The following is a 15,620-nucleotide window of genomic DNA, read 5'->3' as shown; positions in this document are numbered from 1 at the left end:
TTTGACCTTTACTTTAAAGATCAAACCTAGTTAAATATTTAATTATTCAGAATCCTAATAGTAACAAGATAACTTAAAAGTAAAACCCCAGAATCAACCAGTGAACATGTGAAGGACAGTCAACCTGTATGAAGAGTGTTTATACTTTATACTCGAGCGGTTTCTCACGGGTATATAATTACAAGAACGTGCACAAAGGCAAATACTGAGTCACTGTCAAAGCATCCTTAAATCAGAGACTGATAAGTTGATAACGAACACAACATACGGACTCTTGAATGTAGTGACTGCCTTGTGATTGCCGCAGCTGTAAATGCAGACAGAGTGAGACATCTGCAGAATAAATCTCAGCACTCCCAGATAATTTTTTTGGTTCTGGAAAATGTAAGAATGCATTACAGAATAACTTTTAAAGTATGAATAAATAAACACACACACCCTTTATGGACTGTGGAAATTATTACAGCCTTGATAAAATGTGGATGACTGCACATGATTCATGATTAGCTCTCTCAGTACCCTCTCATAAAACGTTGCGACATGTCATATTTTGCCTGAATCATCAGGGAGTCACCTCTGATTTTTGAGTCTGCCTCCGTTTCCCTGAGTGTCCATACCACACTGCCACCTACAGGCAACAGACTGTTACTTCATTTATTCTGAGTCACACAGCTGCAGAGCCTTTTAGATTTAGTCCTCTGTGTCCAAAATCAAGCATGAACATGTGTGATTATAAGCTCTCTGATGGGGGTTTATTTATGGTCTGTCGGGGGGGTTTCTGATGATCTCTTGCTTCTGGGTGCTTTCCTCCGCTGTAACTCCATGGTGAAAGATGCTTTTCTCTTCTGTCTCCCTCCCTCTCTCTCTCTCTCTCTCTCTCTCTCTCTTTGCACTCATGGTAGACTACTCCTCTCTCGCTCTCGCCGTCTTTCCTACCCTTCCTCTCGCTCTCCATTGGTCGCCTCCATCCTCTGTCGTCGGAGGACACCTGCTTCAGCACCTACTCTAGCCAGTCAGACAGTCAGTACGGCTCCCCGCCGCGCGGCTGGTCGGAGGAGATGGACGAGTACGGCCACACGCTGTACGTCAGCGACTATACTAATGAGAAGGTACCGGCTGCACGGGGCTGATCTGCTGTCTCTTCACTGTGGTGATTTCTTGGTTTGCATGTGGTTTGTGCATGTTGATTAATGCATAAATCTCCGCCAGAAGTGCATATTTCAAATGTTTCCTTCACACTGAATAGAAAAGGTTGTAGCTCCACAGCATGATAAGATAACCGTAACATGAGAAAAGAGCAAAAAAAAAGTCAGACTTTCTCTTGTACAACACTCAAAGAAAATCCACGTTATCTTGAAAATGTTGATGTTTAAATATGTAGATCCCAACAATTCTTTTGAGTGAATGAGGAGAAAAGTGACTTTAGGCTGAACTCATTCAGGGAAATATTCATGGGTACAGGACTTTAACTTACCACAGGTTTACGAAACGTTTTCAACATTACTTTGATGAGAAAACACTCAAATCTAGGTTTGTCTGTAAGTCTGTAGTTCTGATGTTATTTTAAAGTCTTGTGTTTCTCCCGTTTGTTTTGTCTTGTGTGTGCACCCCCAGTGGTTGAAACACACAGACGATCAGGGGAGACCCTATTACTACAGTGCAGATGGTTCAAGGTCAGAATGGGAGCTTCCAAAGGTAAGACCCTGCAGCAACCATTACTTTTAATTCACTTACTCTCACATGGTTTTAAAGGTAATAACAGTTCATGCTTGTAGTGAACCGCTTAAAGCTTAAAAAACAAAACAAATAGGGAGCATTTGAACTTCTATAACCCCCCGAAACATGTGGAAAAAATAAAGCATATTCACGCTCAATAATCCAAAAAAGCAAAGAGAAAGTAAATCCAGTTTGGGTAGAAGGGCTTAAACTACCGCTACTTATTGTTTCTGCTTTGAACATGAATCATTATTGTCTTCATTAATCAAATCCAAAAAATGAATAACGACTCCCCACAGCCCCGTCTTCAAGTTTTGTTTGTCAGACAATCAGGCTAATAACACAAAGAGATAAATGACAGTGACAGTGAGTTAGAATAAATAATTGAAAAGATTACTTTACTTTTTTTAAAGGTTTATTTTTTTTGGCTTCGTTTTTAGAGATAAAGTAGATAAGAGTCAGAAATCCAGGGAGAGATGATTGGGGTATGACATGCGGGAAAGGATCCGGAGGTTGGATTTGAACCCAGGCCATGGGACGCGCTCTAACCACTAGGCCACCTGCGACCCACTTTTACTTCATTCTTTAATTTGTTGACAGTATTTGTGAAAATCAGTTAAATGATTTCAGGAGATTTTCTAGGAGATACTAAACAGTAAATTGTATCCACAGATTTGGGGGAGAATATATTTGACTGTATTCTCGTTGAAGCGTCATCCTGTGGTTTTGACTGACAGGATGAAAGTTTAGCTGGAACATCATGTTTTCTCTCGGCAGAATCTGGCACACACACACACATTCAGTCATAACAGGATAAATACTTAATATGTTTAGGCTAAAAAAAAAAAAAAAAAAGCATGTTTCTATATTTATATTTGGTAATCTTAATGGATTCAAGAAGGTTTATTGTAACGTCTATTTACCTACTCTCCCACCAGTACAACCTCTCCCCTCCTCAGCCGTCTGGAGACACTCCAAAGAGTCGCAGTTTGGACAGGAGACAAGTGGAGCCCATCGTCCTCACCAAGTGGAGACACAGCGCCTACGTTCAAGATCCCAACGACAAGGTATGAAACCTAAACCTGCAGATTCAAGCTCCATTGTCATTTCATTATTCATAAATTTACCACTCACAAGAAATGAAACATTGTAAACAAAAATTCTCCACAGATTTGAGATATTGAGATATTGAACTGTTGAACATGGACCTAAAAGTCTCCTGTACAGAATGAGTTGGATGAAGCTGTTGTTACACAAGTTTTCAGTTGTAGACTGGTTGCTTTGCAGAGGCTGTTAAAAACCAGGCGTTTCCGCTCGGGCTCTACCCGCCTGCACCCGTACAAACACCAAGTCAGTAGCCTGTCCGGCCCACCAATCAGTGCCGCGTTCCTTAATCCAAGCAGCCAATCAGCATGCATGATGATTATCACACAAAGAGGAGTAGTTTCACATGTCACTTGTTATTGCACGATTCCCTGAGTTGATTGAGGCTGCTCATTTTAATCTGAACATTCAATCATGAATCATTGTGTTCGGACAGTTTGTCCATGATGAGACAAAGATGATTCATCTGAAAATATTCTGACACTAAAGGAATTACAAGCAGCAGCAGCAGCAGCAGCATGGGCTTTGTTAATCATACCTGCCTCCACTTCTAATTAATGATCCATTCACGACTCCTGAACATCACAGAGGCACTCGACGCAATTTGCAGCGTTATCATTTAACTGCTAATTACCATCGCACTCTATCGTCTGTCTGCGTCTTCTTAACCTCTCATCATCCTCTCATTAACCTTCTGTTGTTAGCCTATGTGACATTCTGTTTGTTGTCTCTTCACCAGGACGCTCCTCTGAGCCCCAAGCCCCCCTCACCCGACTCTGACTCCTGCCCTTCATCTCCCAAGACCCCCACCTCCGTTAGTACTCACCCCCTTCGCCTTGTATCACCTCGCCTCTTTGCTATTCACTTATCTCTCTCCTGCAGGTGTTGAAGTTGGTTTCTGGTGGTAAGCAGGGGCTCATGCTGCAGCTTTTTGAGGGGTTTCTGCACAGGTGTGGACAAAATCTCTGAGTAATCCTTGAAGGAGACGGCAGAGTAAAAGTTGCATAAAAGGAAAAACCCTGTGTTGGATCCCTGTTGCTCTGTTGAGTGGCACTGCTGTTGGTTTTGCTTGAACGAGACGAGATCACACAGGCTCGTTCTTTTTTTTTTTTATTTCACAGGAAACATTTTGGATAAATTGATGTATTTGTTCCTTTGTGCTTTCACCATCTGTGTGGCCTTGTTTGTTTAAAATCGTTGGTAAAAAAGCAGAAACAAGTAGTTTTACCTAGAACATTTTTTTTTGTTTGGTTGCACGGTGGTGTTGTGATTAACCCCGTCACCTCACAGCATGAAGGTACCTGGTTTGAATCCCCGGCTGGGTGGGTGCCTTTCTGTGTGGAATTTGCATGTTGTGGATTCTTCAATGGTGGTGGTGGTATTTTCTTCTTCTTTTTTTTTTTTTTTTTACTATGAAGTGCCTCAGTTCTTCTTCTTGACTGCAACTTTCTCTCCTTTCATCCCGCTGCGGCTGTCAATCAAAATGATGGACGTGTATATGACCCGTTTCTGGTTTTTTTTTCTGTCTTTTTTTTCTATCCAGCCGTCTGAAAAATGTGGCGTTCTGAACGTGACAAAGATAACTGAGCAGGGCAAGAAAGTACGGTAAGCACACTCTCAAACTTGATCAACGTTGGCATCATACGGTTGGTTTTACAGTTACCCTGTGAAGATGCAATATTTTTTATTCCTCCTGTATTATTTATTTATTGTGTTACGATGGGGTCCCTGTTCTGTTTTTATCTTATTTGTGTCTTGTGCTCAGACATGATGACTTACGCTCATGCAACAGATTTCACCCAATAATTAACAAAGGTCAACGTTATTCAATCACTGTAAAATAAAATGTGTTTTTTTATGGCTTTTAATTTCTTAAACAATGATGTCACTCATTTCTTCAGCAACATACCTCAATATTAGCGACAATAGAAAGCAATATTTTTTATATACCTCCTTTTGAAGACAAAGCCATTTTCAGTGATTCATGTGAAAAAATAAAAGCTACACATTGCTTATGTCGACTATTTTAAGTGAACATGATTATTCCCATTTTGACTTTTTAGATACAACAATTCTCATCGTGTCTATTTTTCGTTAATTCATATTTGGGGTAATTCGGCCTCCACTGGCCGCTGCAACGAGGACTGTAGCCTCTGCACGTGGGGCACGCGACATAACCGCTAGGCTATCGGCGCTTTTTGAAAGAAGCAAACCTCACCTCCTCACTTCATCTTGCTCTTTCCTAAACACGCCCTGATGAAAGTCATATGTGGCTGAAACCTGTCTCCATTTTTGCTGTTGGGTTTTTGTGTTTTCTGAGATATGCCCGGCTTGTGTCGGAGTGTGCCTGGAGATATTAGTCAAATGTCTCTTAATACCTCTGTAATAAATTATTAACACAAAGCAGTATAACTAAGACATCACTCATTTATGTAATATCTGATCAAAGTACAAGTAAGCAGGATTAAACCCCGGCCAACCCTGAATACTTGCCCTCGTGGAGGTGTTGTAATAATTAAAAAATAATTAAGTTTCATACTAATGCTGGAGGTTTCTGCAGATTAGCTTGCAGCACTCTCACTGAGTTCATGAATAATCTGTTGCAGGAAGAACTGGACTTCTTCCTGGACTGTGCTCCAAGGATTCACGCTGCTGTTTGCCAAAGGCCAAGGAGGCGGGACCAGCTGGGTTAGTGACAGACACACTGCAAAGTATTTAAAATAAATACGTAAAAAAGTTGTTCAAGTTAAGCTATTAGGTAAGGAAGAGTTTTTAATCTCTGAACACTGGAGAGATGTTTTAAAGTTAAAGAGATGATTGTCGTGGCCTGTTAGGTAAATGCAAAGGAGTTGGGGTTAAACTTTCTTTTTAGATGTTTTCTTTTCCTCCCCTCCATTTTTACATCTTGTACCTCATTCTACCTCCATCATGTCCCTTGTCTTCGTCCCCCTTCGTCTTTCCATGCAGCCATACTACCACAGTGGCTCCTTCCCTGTGTTTCTCCTGTCAATGTTGAGTAGCTGGAGGCCGGCTGCTAAGAAACGACCCGCCATCTCCTACCTCTGCTCTGAGCTCGACAGAGCCTCCTCTGTATGTGCTTCCTCTTTCCTTTTGTGTGCTCTCTCCTCCTCGTCTACCTCCTCCCCTCCTCCTTCTCCTCCTCGTCCTCATCCTTGTGTTCATCCTCCTCCTCCTTGTCCTCGTCCTCCTTCTCCTCGTTGTCCTCCTCCTCCTCCTCCTCTGCATGCCATCCTCCTCCTGTGTGCCATGCTTTGACCCCAACCCCTCTGTGTGTTATATGTGACTGCATGAATAAAAGTACTACATCATTACTATATAATTGGATCAACTAGTGGCTTGACTTCACATTTCAGATGCATATTTACTTAACACCAGAGGCTATTGAGATCATGCTCTGCTTAGAAAGCAACTTGGCGTTCATAAAACACCTGGTTTAATAAGAGAGGTATTGTCTCTGGTTCAGGTGATTTCTGGGCCTTCAAGCTTTATGTTTCCCCTTACGAAGCATGATGCATAGACGAGATCACTGTCAGTTTTAAATCGAATGTTTGCATCTTGATACAGCAGAACCCACATTTCTGAACGGTAGTTTTCCTGCAGTTGATTTGCTTTCAAGGTGACAGGAATGTAAAAAAAAAAGTGTGATTGTGTAATCAGGTCATTTTTTATAAATCATGAGATTTAATCCAGGATGCATACAAAGTAAATAATGCAAGTCTTAGATTACTCAATGGATCAATCTTTAAAGGATTTCAGAATTGTAAATACACATGCTTTTAGTTTGTTTTGGTTAGTTTACTCTTGTGTCAAACATCAAGAACTCAAGTACATCCAAATACAAGTAACACAACTAAAATATCACAGTGATCTTTTTACGTTAAAGGTAAATACTGGACGTTTCAACTCTCTTTGAGGTTGGAAAGTTAGCAGAATAGTTTACTAGGAAGTTGATTTCACTGTTGCATGATTTATTCTCTGTGTTTTAATCTCCGTCACTATGACACTTTTTCATATCTTTGTCCAGTTTGGAGGCGGTCAGTCCAAACCAGAGTTCACTGTGGACCTGAGGGGCGGCTCGGTGGAATGGGCGTCAAAGGACAAATCCAGCAAGAAGCACGTCCTGGAGGTGAGAGAAAGCTCAGAATGTTTTTGTGTTCAGCGTGTAGTCGTCTCCTTTTATAATAAAAGCAGCACAGAAAGGTCTCAAATACGATCCTTTTAGTGTAGTAACAGAAAAATGACCTTGTTGGTTTACCTTTGTACTCCTTTTTATGATATGAGTAGTCAATTTTGCAACACTTGATATGAATTGAGCTTCTTCCTTTGTGTATAAATAACTCAATCAGTTTTTTACTTGATGAATCTAAAAAATCTGCCAGAAAAAAGCATGAAAACCAACGCTGTAGATTTGATGGTTACCTGCAGGTGCTGATTGCTTTTGTGTTTGGGTCCTGTTTGCAGGTGAAGACCCGGTATGGCACAGAGCTCCTGATCCAATCAGAAAATGACAGCTTTGTCAACGACTGGTACCGAGCGCTGCAGGAGACCATCAGCACCCACGTGAGCACCAACATTTCAGTCGCTCCCTTAAAGTTGGCTCTATATCGCCATATTGAACCTTAAGAAGTATCCAAATCAGAACTTAGAAACTTACAGGAAAGACGTAATCAGAGGAGCACTTCAATTTCTAAACTCTGCCTCAATAATACATTTATAAAATATGTCCCTCCAAATACTAGACATCATATGCAAACTACACATCTGTGGAAAAGCTGTTGTGACCCTGTGTCATCTTGTTTATTGATCATGTGTGAGTGGTGTTGCTGGCTTCCTGGGGAGTGGGAAGAGTAGGGGTCACTCATCATGTTGTGTCCAGGCTCCCCTAGAACGGGGACATAACACAGCAAAGATTTTTTAGCTCAGTTTCTATTTAAAGAAAATAAAAACTGTTTGAAGAATAACACTGAAAGTTGAGATGTCACTTTTTAAGGTTGAGTGGCTTGAAGAAAATTAAGCTTCACTTGTAAACAACAGCTCAAGTTTGTTTTTATCTTCCCTGAGAGTGCAAAGGTGCAGCAGATAGACGTTTTTACAACCTGTCCTATATCTTATTTAAGTCCTATGCTTGTGTGCATGTTTGTGTATCTCAGGCCTGGGAGTCCGATGAGGCCTTTGAAGAGGACATGCCGGAGTTTTCTGGTGCGGAGAAAAATGACAAGGAGAAGGATCACAGAGACTCAAAGAAAGGCAGAGGTGTGTGTGATGTCCAAAAGTGTCAAAGTGAACCTGTTTAGAAAGACGTTTGCTAAAGCACTACATACAAATTTTGGTAAAACTGATAATAAAGCGTTCAAAGTTGATGTTTTAGGAGTTGAATTTTGATGAAAATTAAACTCTTAATATTGCAGCAAAACGTCTTCAGTGCGTACAGTACAGCGCAGTACACGAGCCTGAAAGTGAAAGCATAAAGTCCAAAGTTTCTGTTCAGCTGCCCAGCTTGTAAAACTTCACCACATTAGTATCACTCTCTCAAAACATCGAGCGGTCCGTCATGGCGAACAGTGTGTTTAGACGAGTGGTTGTCTTCCATATGTCCCATGCAGCCCTGAAGACCTCCACCAGCATGGACGGCCCCGATAACAAGAAGACCAGGCACAAGCTGAAGAAGTTCCTGACCCGCCGGCCGACCCTGCAGGCCGTCAGAGACAAGGGATACATCAAAGGTAGGAGAGAGACAAGAGAGTTTTTTCTAAGTCTAAGATTATACAGGTAGCAAAGTTCAGAAAGCTTGACGATTTTCTTTGGAATATCAACAGATATAAAGTTGCTCATACTAATAGATAACCTTGAAAGTATAAAGGGTTGATCTTCTACGTTTGTGGTATCAGATGGTAATGTGTTTTGGCCATTTATAACCTAAGAAAGCTCAATTAAAAAGATATAGTCTCTGATTTATTTCTCACTTTATACAGTATCTGTCCTCTGTGTTTTGGATATATCAATAGTGTTTATTATATCCTATTCTTATTTAATGCATCCTAAAACAAGCCACTTTGCCCGCAGGAATCCGATAAGGTTATTGGTTTATAAAGTTCAATATTATCTAACCTGGAGAAAAAGTTTTATGAAAGTCTTTTTAGTTTTTCGCTGCATGTGTTTTATGACATCAACAGAAAGAAAATGTTCGCTTCTTTTATCTCTAATAGAAACTAATAAAACACAGGGAGCTTTTGCAGGACATTTTTAAGATGGAGGTGTAGATAAAACACACACTAAAAGAAGAAAACAAGAACTTTGGACTGTTTTGTGACTTTCTTCCTTTTCTCTTGTCCTGCCTTCAGATCAGGTGTTCGGCTGCAGTCTGTCCGATTTGTGTCACAGGGAGAGCGTCACAGTGCCGAGCTTCGTCAGGATGTGCATCGACCACGTGGAGAACACCGGTGGGTTCAGACACATGAAACTAAAGTTAAAGTGTTTCTCATAAACTAGCTGTCGTAAACAAAGGGTGGGGGTTGACAGCTCAGTGATAAAACAGGCGTGATGTCAGAGTGCAGTAAAAACAAACCAATGATAAACCTGAACTGTTGTCAATGGCTCCTTCCATCATCCTCTGCAGGTCTGTGTGTGGACGGGCTGTACAGAGTTAGTGGGAACCTGGCGGTCATCCAGAAACTACGCTTCGCCGTCAATCACGGTAAGTTACTGTGATCTGGAACTTAATGTTTAATATATAAGAGACAGTAACATAAAGATGCTTTTCCACCAAAGGTACCCAGAACCTTTAGTCCCAGGAACTAATTTTAAACAACTATAAAGTTTCCTTTCCCCTGGTGAGGTGTGCACCTTTTCCACAGTGTGATGTCTCAACGATAAGACAATTTTGTCTGTAATGTATAAAAAGGAACACCATTTTTCCATAATAGTTTTGTGTCTGTATACGACGACAACAACAGAGCCACATAAATTAGGTATTATACCGTAAAATCTGGTGTATAAGACGCACTTTTAATACCTATTTTTTCGTCTTAAAAGTTGGCTGCGTTTTATACACCGGTGCGACCAATATACCTGTATAAAATACTGAATCACACGGCGTCATTACAGTGGGGCAGCAGCCCCTATCACTGCGACCTGATTAAAAACCCATCTCCATTCATTGTGTATTGAAAGCTGAGTGCACGCTGTGCTGGGAAAGACGGCGACACAGACCAGTCTGGCTGCGCAACTTTTTCCACATATTTTCTCCCTCACAAGGTCATAATTATGCATTTACAGAAACAGTGGTATATTTTTTCTGTAAATAAACCTTGTGGAGTTCTCTTTTGATTGAAAGAGTCCTATATTAAAGTTAAAGAGTGACCAGCGGAGTCGGGCAGCGCAGCTCGCAAGCTAGGAGTCTGTACCTCACAACTTTCCCTGCAGCACGCTGAGAGCACAACTACCGTACTGTAGCTAGTAAGAGCGCAAACTCCCGAAAGTGAAAACAGACGGAACTAAAAGAGCGACACAGCTGCACAGCTGTTGTAGACATCGCTGAACACAATATAAATTGCTGTGCAGGAAAATATTTTAAACTGTTTTTTCTCTCTAAGAGACCTTCAAAACAGGGTGCGACTTATAGTCCAGATTTTACGGTATTTGTATGTCACTGCAACAAAACGTAGCATGGAGGTGGTTCATGTCGTGCTGCTGTTGACAATAATTAAACTGAAATGCTTGTAAATGTTAAAATATTTTGGCCTGAACTTCCCATTTAAATCCATTGATGAGATAAAGCTCAATGACCCCACACACACACACACACACACACACACACACAAACAAGTTCTTGGCTGCAGATTTTTAAACATTTTAAAATGGTTACTCACATTAAAGAGAACAAATCCTGCACACTACTCTAGCTATTCATCACCAATTTATTAGAAAGAAATCACAACGTGTGTGTCCCTCTCTGGACCTTTGTCACGAGTACTCTTGGCTAGCTTCTCTTCAAAATAACACACAGGCCATATCCTAAATTAATGACTATATTCTGGTCATATTTCCTATTTTTCTTCATAAAATCACAGCTTTATTCTCAAAATCTCTTTTTTCTTTTTGATGTGGTCCTAACACTCATCGTACTAACGATCCTGTATCCTCTGCTAAGTATTCCCCCTGAACTGGGACTTCATAGAAGGTTAAAGCCATGTCACCTGAACTTTATGTAGCCCCTGATCCTGGAGTTGAAACCAAGAGTTCCTTGAAAATGTCCTCTTCCCTGCAGTAAAATCACAGCTATAGTTTCTAGAAGCCATTATAAACGTGTCTGAACATCTCTCTGACTGAAGGTCTGTGTGTTTGTCTCCAGATGAGAAGGTGAACCTGGTAGACTCAAAGTGGGAGGACATTCATGTGACCACTGGAGCTTTGAAGATGTACTTCAGGGAGCTGCCGGAGCCTCTCTTCACCTACGCCCTCTTCCATGACTTTGTCAGCTCCATCAGTACGTGTGACACAAAGCTGTACAACACATTTCTTCACAACAGATTCCTGTGTTCGATCATGTAGTTCACAGTCTGAAGTGAATGCATTGACTGTATCACTAAACATTGTATCAGTCTCTTTACTGCCTGCAAACCACAAACTCTTCTTCTGGGTTCTTCTTCTTCTCTAAGTGTTGATGTAAATATCCCCCCAAAGAGCCCAAAGTGGAGTGGTTGATGCTTTTGACTGAGTTTCCTTGAACATACACCTGTTAACGGTCCAGGTAGTGATTCAAAGTTAATACCAATGGGGTGCTGGATAGCCATGTAAGGAGGCTACAGTCCTCGCTGAAGCATCCAAATCTGACCTCAGCCCTTTGCTGCATGTCATCCCTCACTCTCTCTACCCAACATTTCCTGTCTCTCTTCAGCTGGCCTTTCAAATAAAAGCAACCCCCCCCCCACACCCCCACACACAATAAAACTTGATACCATGAGAGGAAAAGCCTCCATAAGAAAAAAACAAGTTATCAAACTGTAGAAAATAGAGACCAAATGTTTTCATCAAGCATCAATGCATCAAGCTACACACAGACTGTTCTCTCTCTCTGTTCTGACTTTGATGAATGTTTTGTTTTCTCGTCTGCAGAGCTCTCAGAATACAAACATCGAGTTCAGTCCATCAAAGATCTGGTGAGAGCGCTGCCCAAACCCAACCACGACACCATGCAGACTCTCTTCAAACACCTCAGGAGGTAAGAGCCACTATGTGTTTCTTTTGGATGCTTTTTTTCTCTCCTGTCCAATATGAAGGTTACACTTAAAAAGTAATAAAGCAGGGACTAGGACTTCTTCACACATGGAAACAATGCATTAAAGGCTGCAGTGATGATTATTTTAATTGATTGTTCATCAAGTGATTGGATTTTATATTTTTATGTTTGCAAAATGTCAGGAGTTTTTAAGTTCAGCTCAGTCCAATCTTCAAATATATTCAATTCACAACCATATAAATAGTGAAAATTAACACAGTCTAGCATCTGCAGGAATAAGACAATATTTGGCACTTTAAAAAAAAATTCCAGTCCGCCTTAATTGTAAAGAGTATTTTTTTAAATAAGTAAAATAAATAAAATCAAACTCAAATAAATCAAACTCAGTACATAAAACACAGTCCACCAGCAGTAAAGAACACTCCTAAAAGTCTGTCAGACACATCAACAATACAGTTATTTATAAAAAAAAAAAAAAAGTTATTCCTTTATTGCAGGCTGTTTTACTACATTACAAGTTGTCATTTTGTTCATCCTGGCACATTTTTATATATAATTTTTTAAACATACATAAGAATACATACAACATGAACTAAAAGAAAAATAAATACAAATACAAAAAAAAAGAAAAAGGTACAAAAAGAAAAAAGATAATTAAATTAAGGTTTAGAAAGAAAAAATAATACTAATAATAAGAAAAATAATAATAATAATAATAAAAAATTAAAATAAAACCGTAAATAGAATGGGGCAGGGGGAGGGGGGGTTGTTCCTTCACTACTCTCTTAATTTTATATAATTTAATTCAGTTAATACAGTTATTACGGGGAAAGAACACATGTTGTCAGTGGTAGAGTCGGTTGTCTCTCCACAGGAAAACTTGGGGGTTCGATCCCCAGCTCCTGCAGCCACATGTCCGATGTGTCCTTGGGCAAGACACTTAACCCCAAGTTGCTCCTGCTTCTTTGTCTTGCAGTGGTATAAAGTTAATACTGATGGTCAGTTTCTATAGCAGCCTCTACCATCAGTGTGTGAATGTGTAGGTGTGACCTGCGGTATAAAAACGCTTTGAGTAGTCAGAAGACTAGAAAAGTGCTATTTGACATTTTTGATGGATAAATAAGAAGTTGTATTTCTACTTTCCCATCTTTTGAAGTGTTGTGATGGACACTGTGTGTAACTGTCCCTCCAGGGTGATCGACCACGGAGAGGAGAACCGTATGACCACTCAGAGCGTAGCCATCGTTTTCGGCCCCACGCTGCTGCGCCCCGAAACAGAAACCTTGAACATGGCGGTCCACATGGTCTACCAGAACCAGATAGTGGAGCTGATACTTCTGGAGTACGAGAACATTTTCGGCAGGTAGAGAGGCGCTGGAGGATGAGCTTCTTTTGTTTTTTTTGTTCATCTCTCAATGCAGAGCTCTTCCTAACCCAGCATGGCCCTGCCTAAAAAAAAAACCACACACAGCCCATCCTGGCTCGGCGTTGTCCGGCTTGGCACGGCCCAGCCCGGCCCGGGAACTGCTGCTTCTTCTTCATCATCTCAAACCACCCTGTGGTCACCGGCTTCTCCAAATCGTGCAACCTCCGGACCAAAGCCACTCCCAAAAAAACGACTCGAACCAAAACAAAAAATAGCGACCAAAAAAGTTTTAGACTTGTTGCACTTTTTTCAGTCATCTCGTTTTTTTCCTCCTGCAGCTGCGTTTGTGCCACTGTGCTGCAAAACGGTGACGTCTTCCTGTCTCGACACTGGATTTCTAAAATAACTGATTCTGAAACGGGCTGAACAAGCTTCTAACTACTGCACAGACTGACTGAGACCAAAGGAGCTGCAGAGGATTGAGCCTCCGCAGCCTTGATTACAGAGGAGGCGTCAGTATAGGCGAGGTGGAGATGGAGCTGTATATATACTGTACTGGATATTTTAGAACGCACTGGGAAGAAAACAAACTGCTGTGCTTTGCTTTAAACGTTTAGACACTAAGAGATGAAATACTTAGAACAAAGGACAAAAAGGAGATTTTTAAATGCTTTATTCTAGCCATTCCTCTCTGAATCTGCTTCTCTGTCCTGAACTTCTCCAGCTGGGGTCCTCTGAACACGTCTTATTAATCTGTGATATATATACTAAAGCACTCCACCTTCTGCATTCAGCTTTAAGAACAAATCATCTCACAGCGCTGAGAGCATCAACTTGATAAAACAAAGGTACTCAACTGTGTCCTTCCTTAACATGTGGATATGACATGTTCAGGCCTTCGAACATGACTCCATTGATAAATCTGTACAGTGTTTATTTGTGTGCATGTGTTTGGGGGAGAGGGGAGCGGACGGATGGATGACTGGATTAAGTGACCATGTATTGTACAAATAGTAAATATAGTGTTATAAATATGATAAAGAGGGAGAAATCACTATTTTGTGAGCTTTGTGTGACCAACAGATGTGCAGAGTAAAGTGATGAGCTGAATGATGTGGAGGTTTACCTGAGTGTCAGGTAAATGGAAGATTGTGAATGTAACTGTTGGCTTTAACAAAACTGGAATAAAGACCTCTGATAAGAGACTTTCCAAATGGAGATATTCTTTATGGCCTTTTATTTATTATTAAAACTTAAGCTGCACACGTGTGGTCCAGCAGAGTTGCAGGTTTGATCATACATAATCATACAGATATTTCAAGTGAAAACATAAAATTGAATCAAATTTAAGATGAATGAATGAAAAAATATTCAAATTAGTTTTTGATTAATTACAACCTTAAATATAAAGGTTATATATTAATTTGAGCTCATTATGTTGTATGGTAGAATAACTGCATTATAAACGTGTCTGTCAAAATGTTCAGCATCATATTGACTTCATTTATGATTGATTTTGACTTAATTATAAATTATATCCTGACCGTGCAATAACTTGGACTTGCCGTGTGATTGGCTGGTCGAACAGTCCAGGGTGTACCCCGCCTCTCGTCCAATGACAGCTGGGATCGCCTCCAGCCTCCTGCGACCCTGAACGGGAAAAGCAGTATAGAAAATGAATGGATAATTTGGATTTAAAAAAATAACATTTAACATATTTTTCATAACATCTCTACTCGTAAATGTCATGTTTTTAAGATGCTTGTTTTGGTTTCTGTATGTTTTGTCATTATTTTTTAAACCAGTTAATAATTAAAGTTGCCAATAGGTCTTGATTTTGTCTGGGGATTCAATATAAAGAAAAACATGAACCCCCCCACATCAGAATAAAAACATGGAAGCAGTGGTGGACTTATCTTTGATGGTTATGTTTCAGTTTGGTCTCTGTGCTTCTCAGAACTCCTCCATACTTTTTAATGGCTGCAATAAAGCTTTGATAGCCTGAGGGTAAAGTGAATAACCTTTATGTATCAGTAAAAACTTTCATTTCAACACTAACTCCCTAAATCTATTTTCATGCCACAGAGGAAACATTAAAAGAGATTAAACAGGTGACATTTGACCTGCAGTTACCAAAAAGAAGCGGGTGCTGCAATTAATTACATAACCAATGGA

General features: G+C 40.4%; 1 protein-coding gene across 7 annotated transcripts in view; it reads left to right on the top strand.

The window, feature by feature from the left end:
• LOC109989881 (rho GTPase-activating protein 12-like) overlaps positions 1-14,663 on the top strand; it is a 57,267-nt gene extending 42,604 nt beyond the window's left edge. Inside the window, exons 4-19 of one of the 7 annotated variants that reach the window (XM_020641795.3) lie at positions 903-1,109; positions 1,615-1,695; positions 2,655-2,783; positions 3,004-3,066; positions 3,560-3,634; positions 4,364-4,425; positions 5,427-5,508; positions 6,866-6,967; positions 7,303-7,401; positions 7,992-8,094; positions 8,445-8,564; positions 9,183-9,281; positions 9,458-9,535; positions 11,192-11,326; positions 11,956-12,061; positions 13,272-14,663. In XM_020641795.3, coding sequence (XP_020497451.2) covers positions 903-1,109; positions 1,615-1,695; positions 2,655-2,783; positions 3,004-3,066; positions 3,560-3,634; positions 4,364-4,425; positions 5,427-5,508; positions 6,866-6,967; positions 7,303-7,401; positions 7,992-8,094; positions 8,445-8,564; positions 9,183-9,281; positions 9,458-9,535; positions 11,192-11,326; positions 11,956-12,061; positions 13,272-13,446 — 1,716 coding nt within the window. In that variant the 3' untranslated portion in view covers positions 13,447-14,663. The remainder of the gene's footprint in view (positions 1-902; positions 1,110-1,614; positions 1,696-2,654; positions 2,784-3,003; positions 3,067-3,559; positions 3,635-4,363; positions 4,426-5,426; positions 5,509-6,865; positions 6,968-7,302; positions 7,402-7,991; positions 8,095-8,444; positions 8,565-9,182; positions 9,282-9,457; positions 9,536-11,191; positions 11,327-11,955; positions 12,062-13,271) is intronic. The other 6 variants (XM_065953648.1, XM_065953645.1, XM_065953646.1 and 3 more) reach the window with 6 other exon arrangements.
• Positions 14,664-15,620: the final 957 nt, after the last annotated feature.

This window comes from Labrus bergylta, chromosome 4, assembly GCF_963930695.1.
Source record: "Labrus bergylta chromosome 4, fLabBer1.1, whole genome shotgun sequence".
NCBI classification, from domain to species: Eukaryota; Metazoa; Chordata; class Actinopteri; order Labriformes; family Labridae; genus Labrus; species Labrus bergylta.
This window is presented reverse-complemented; position numbering and strand designations above follow the sequence as displayed.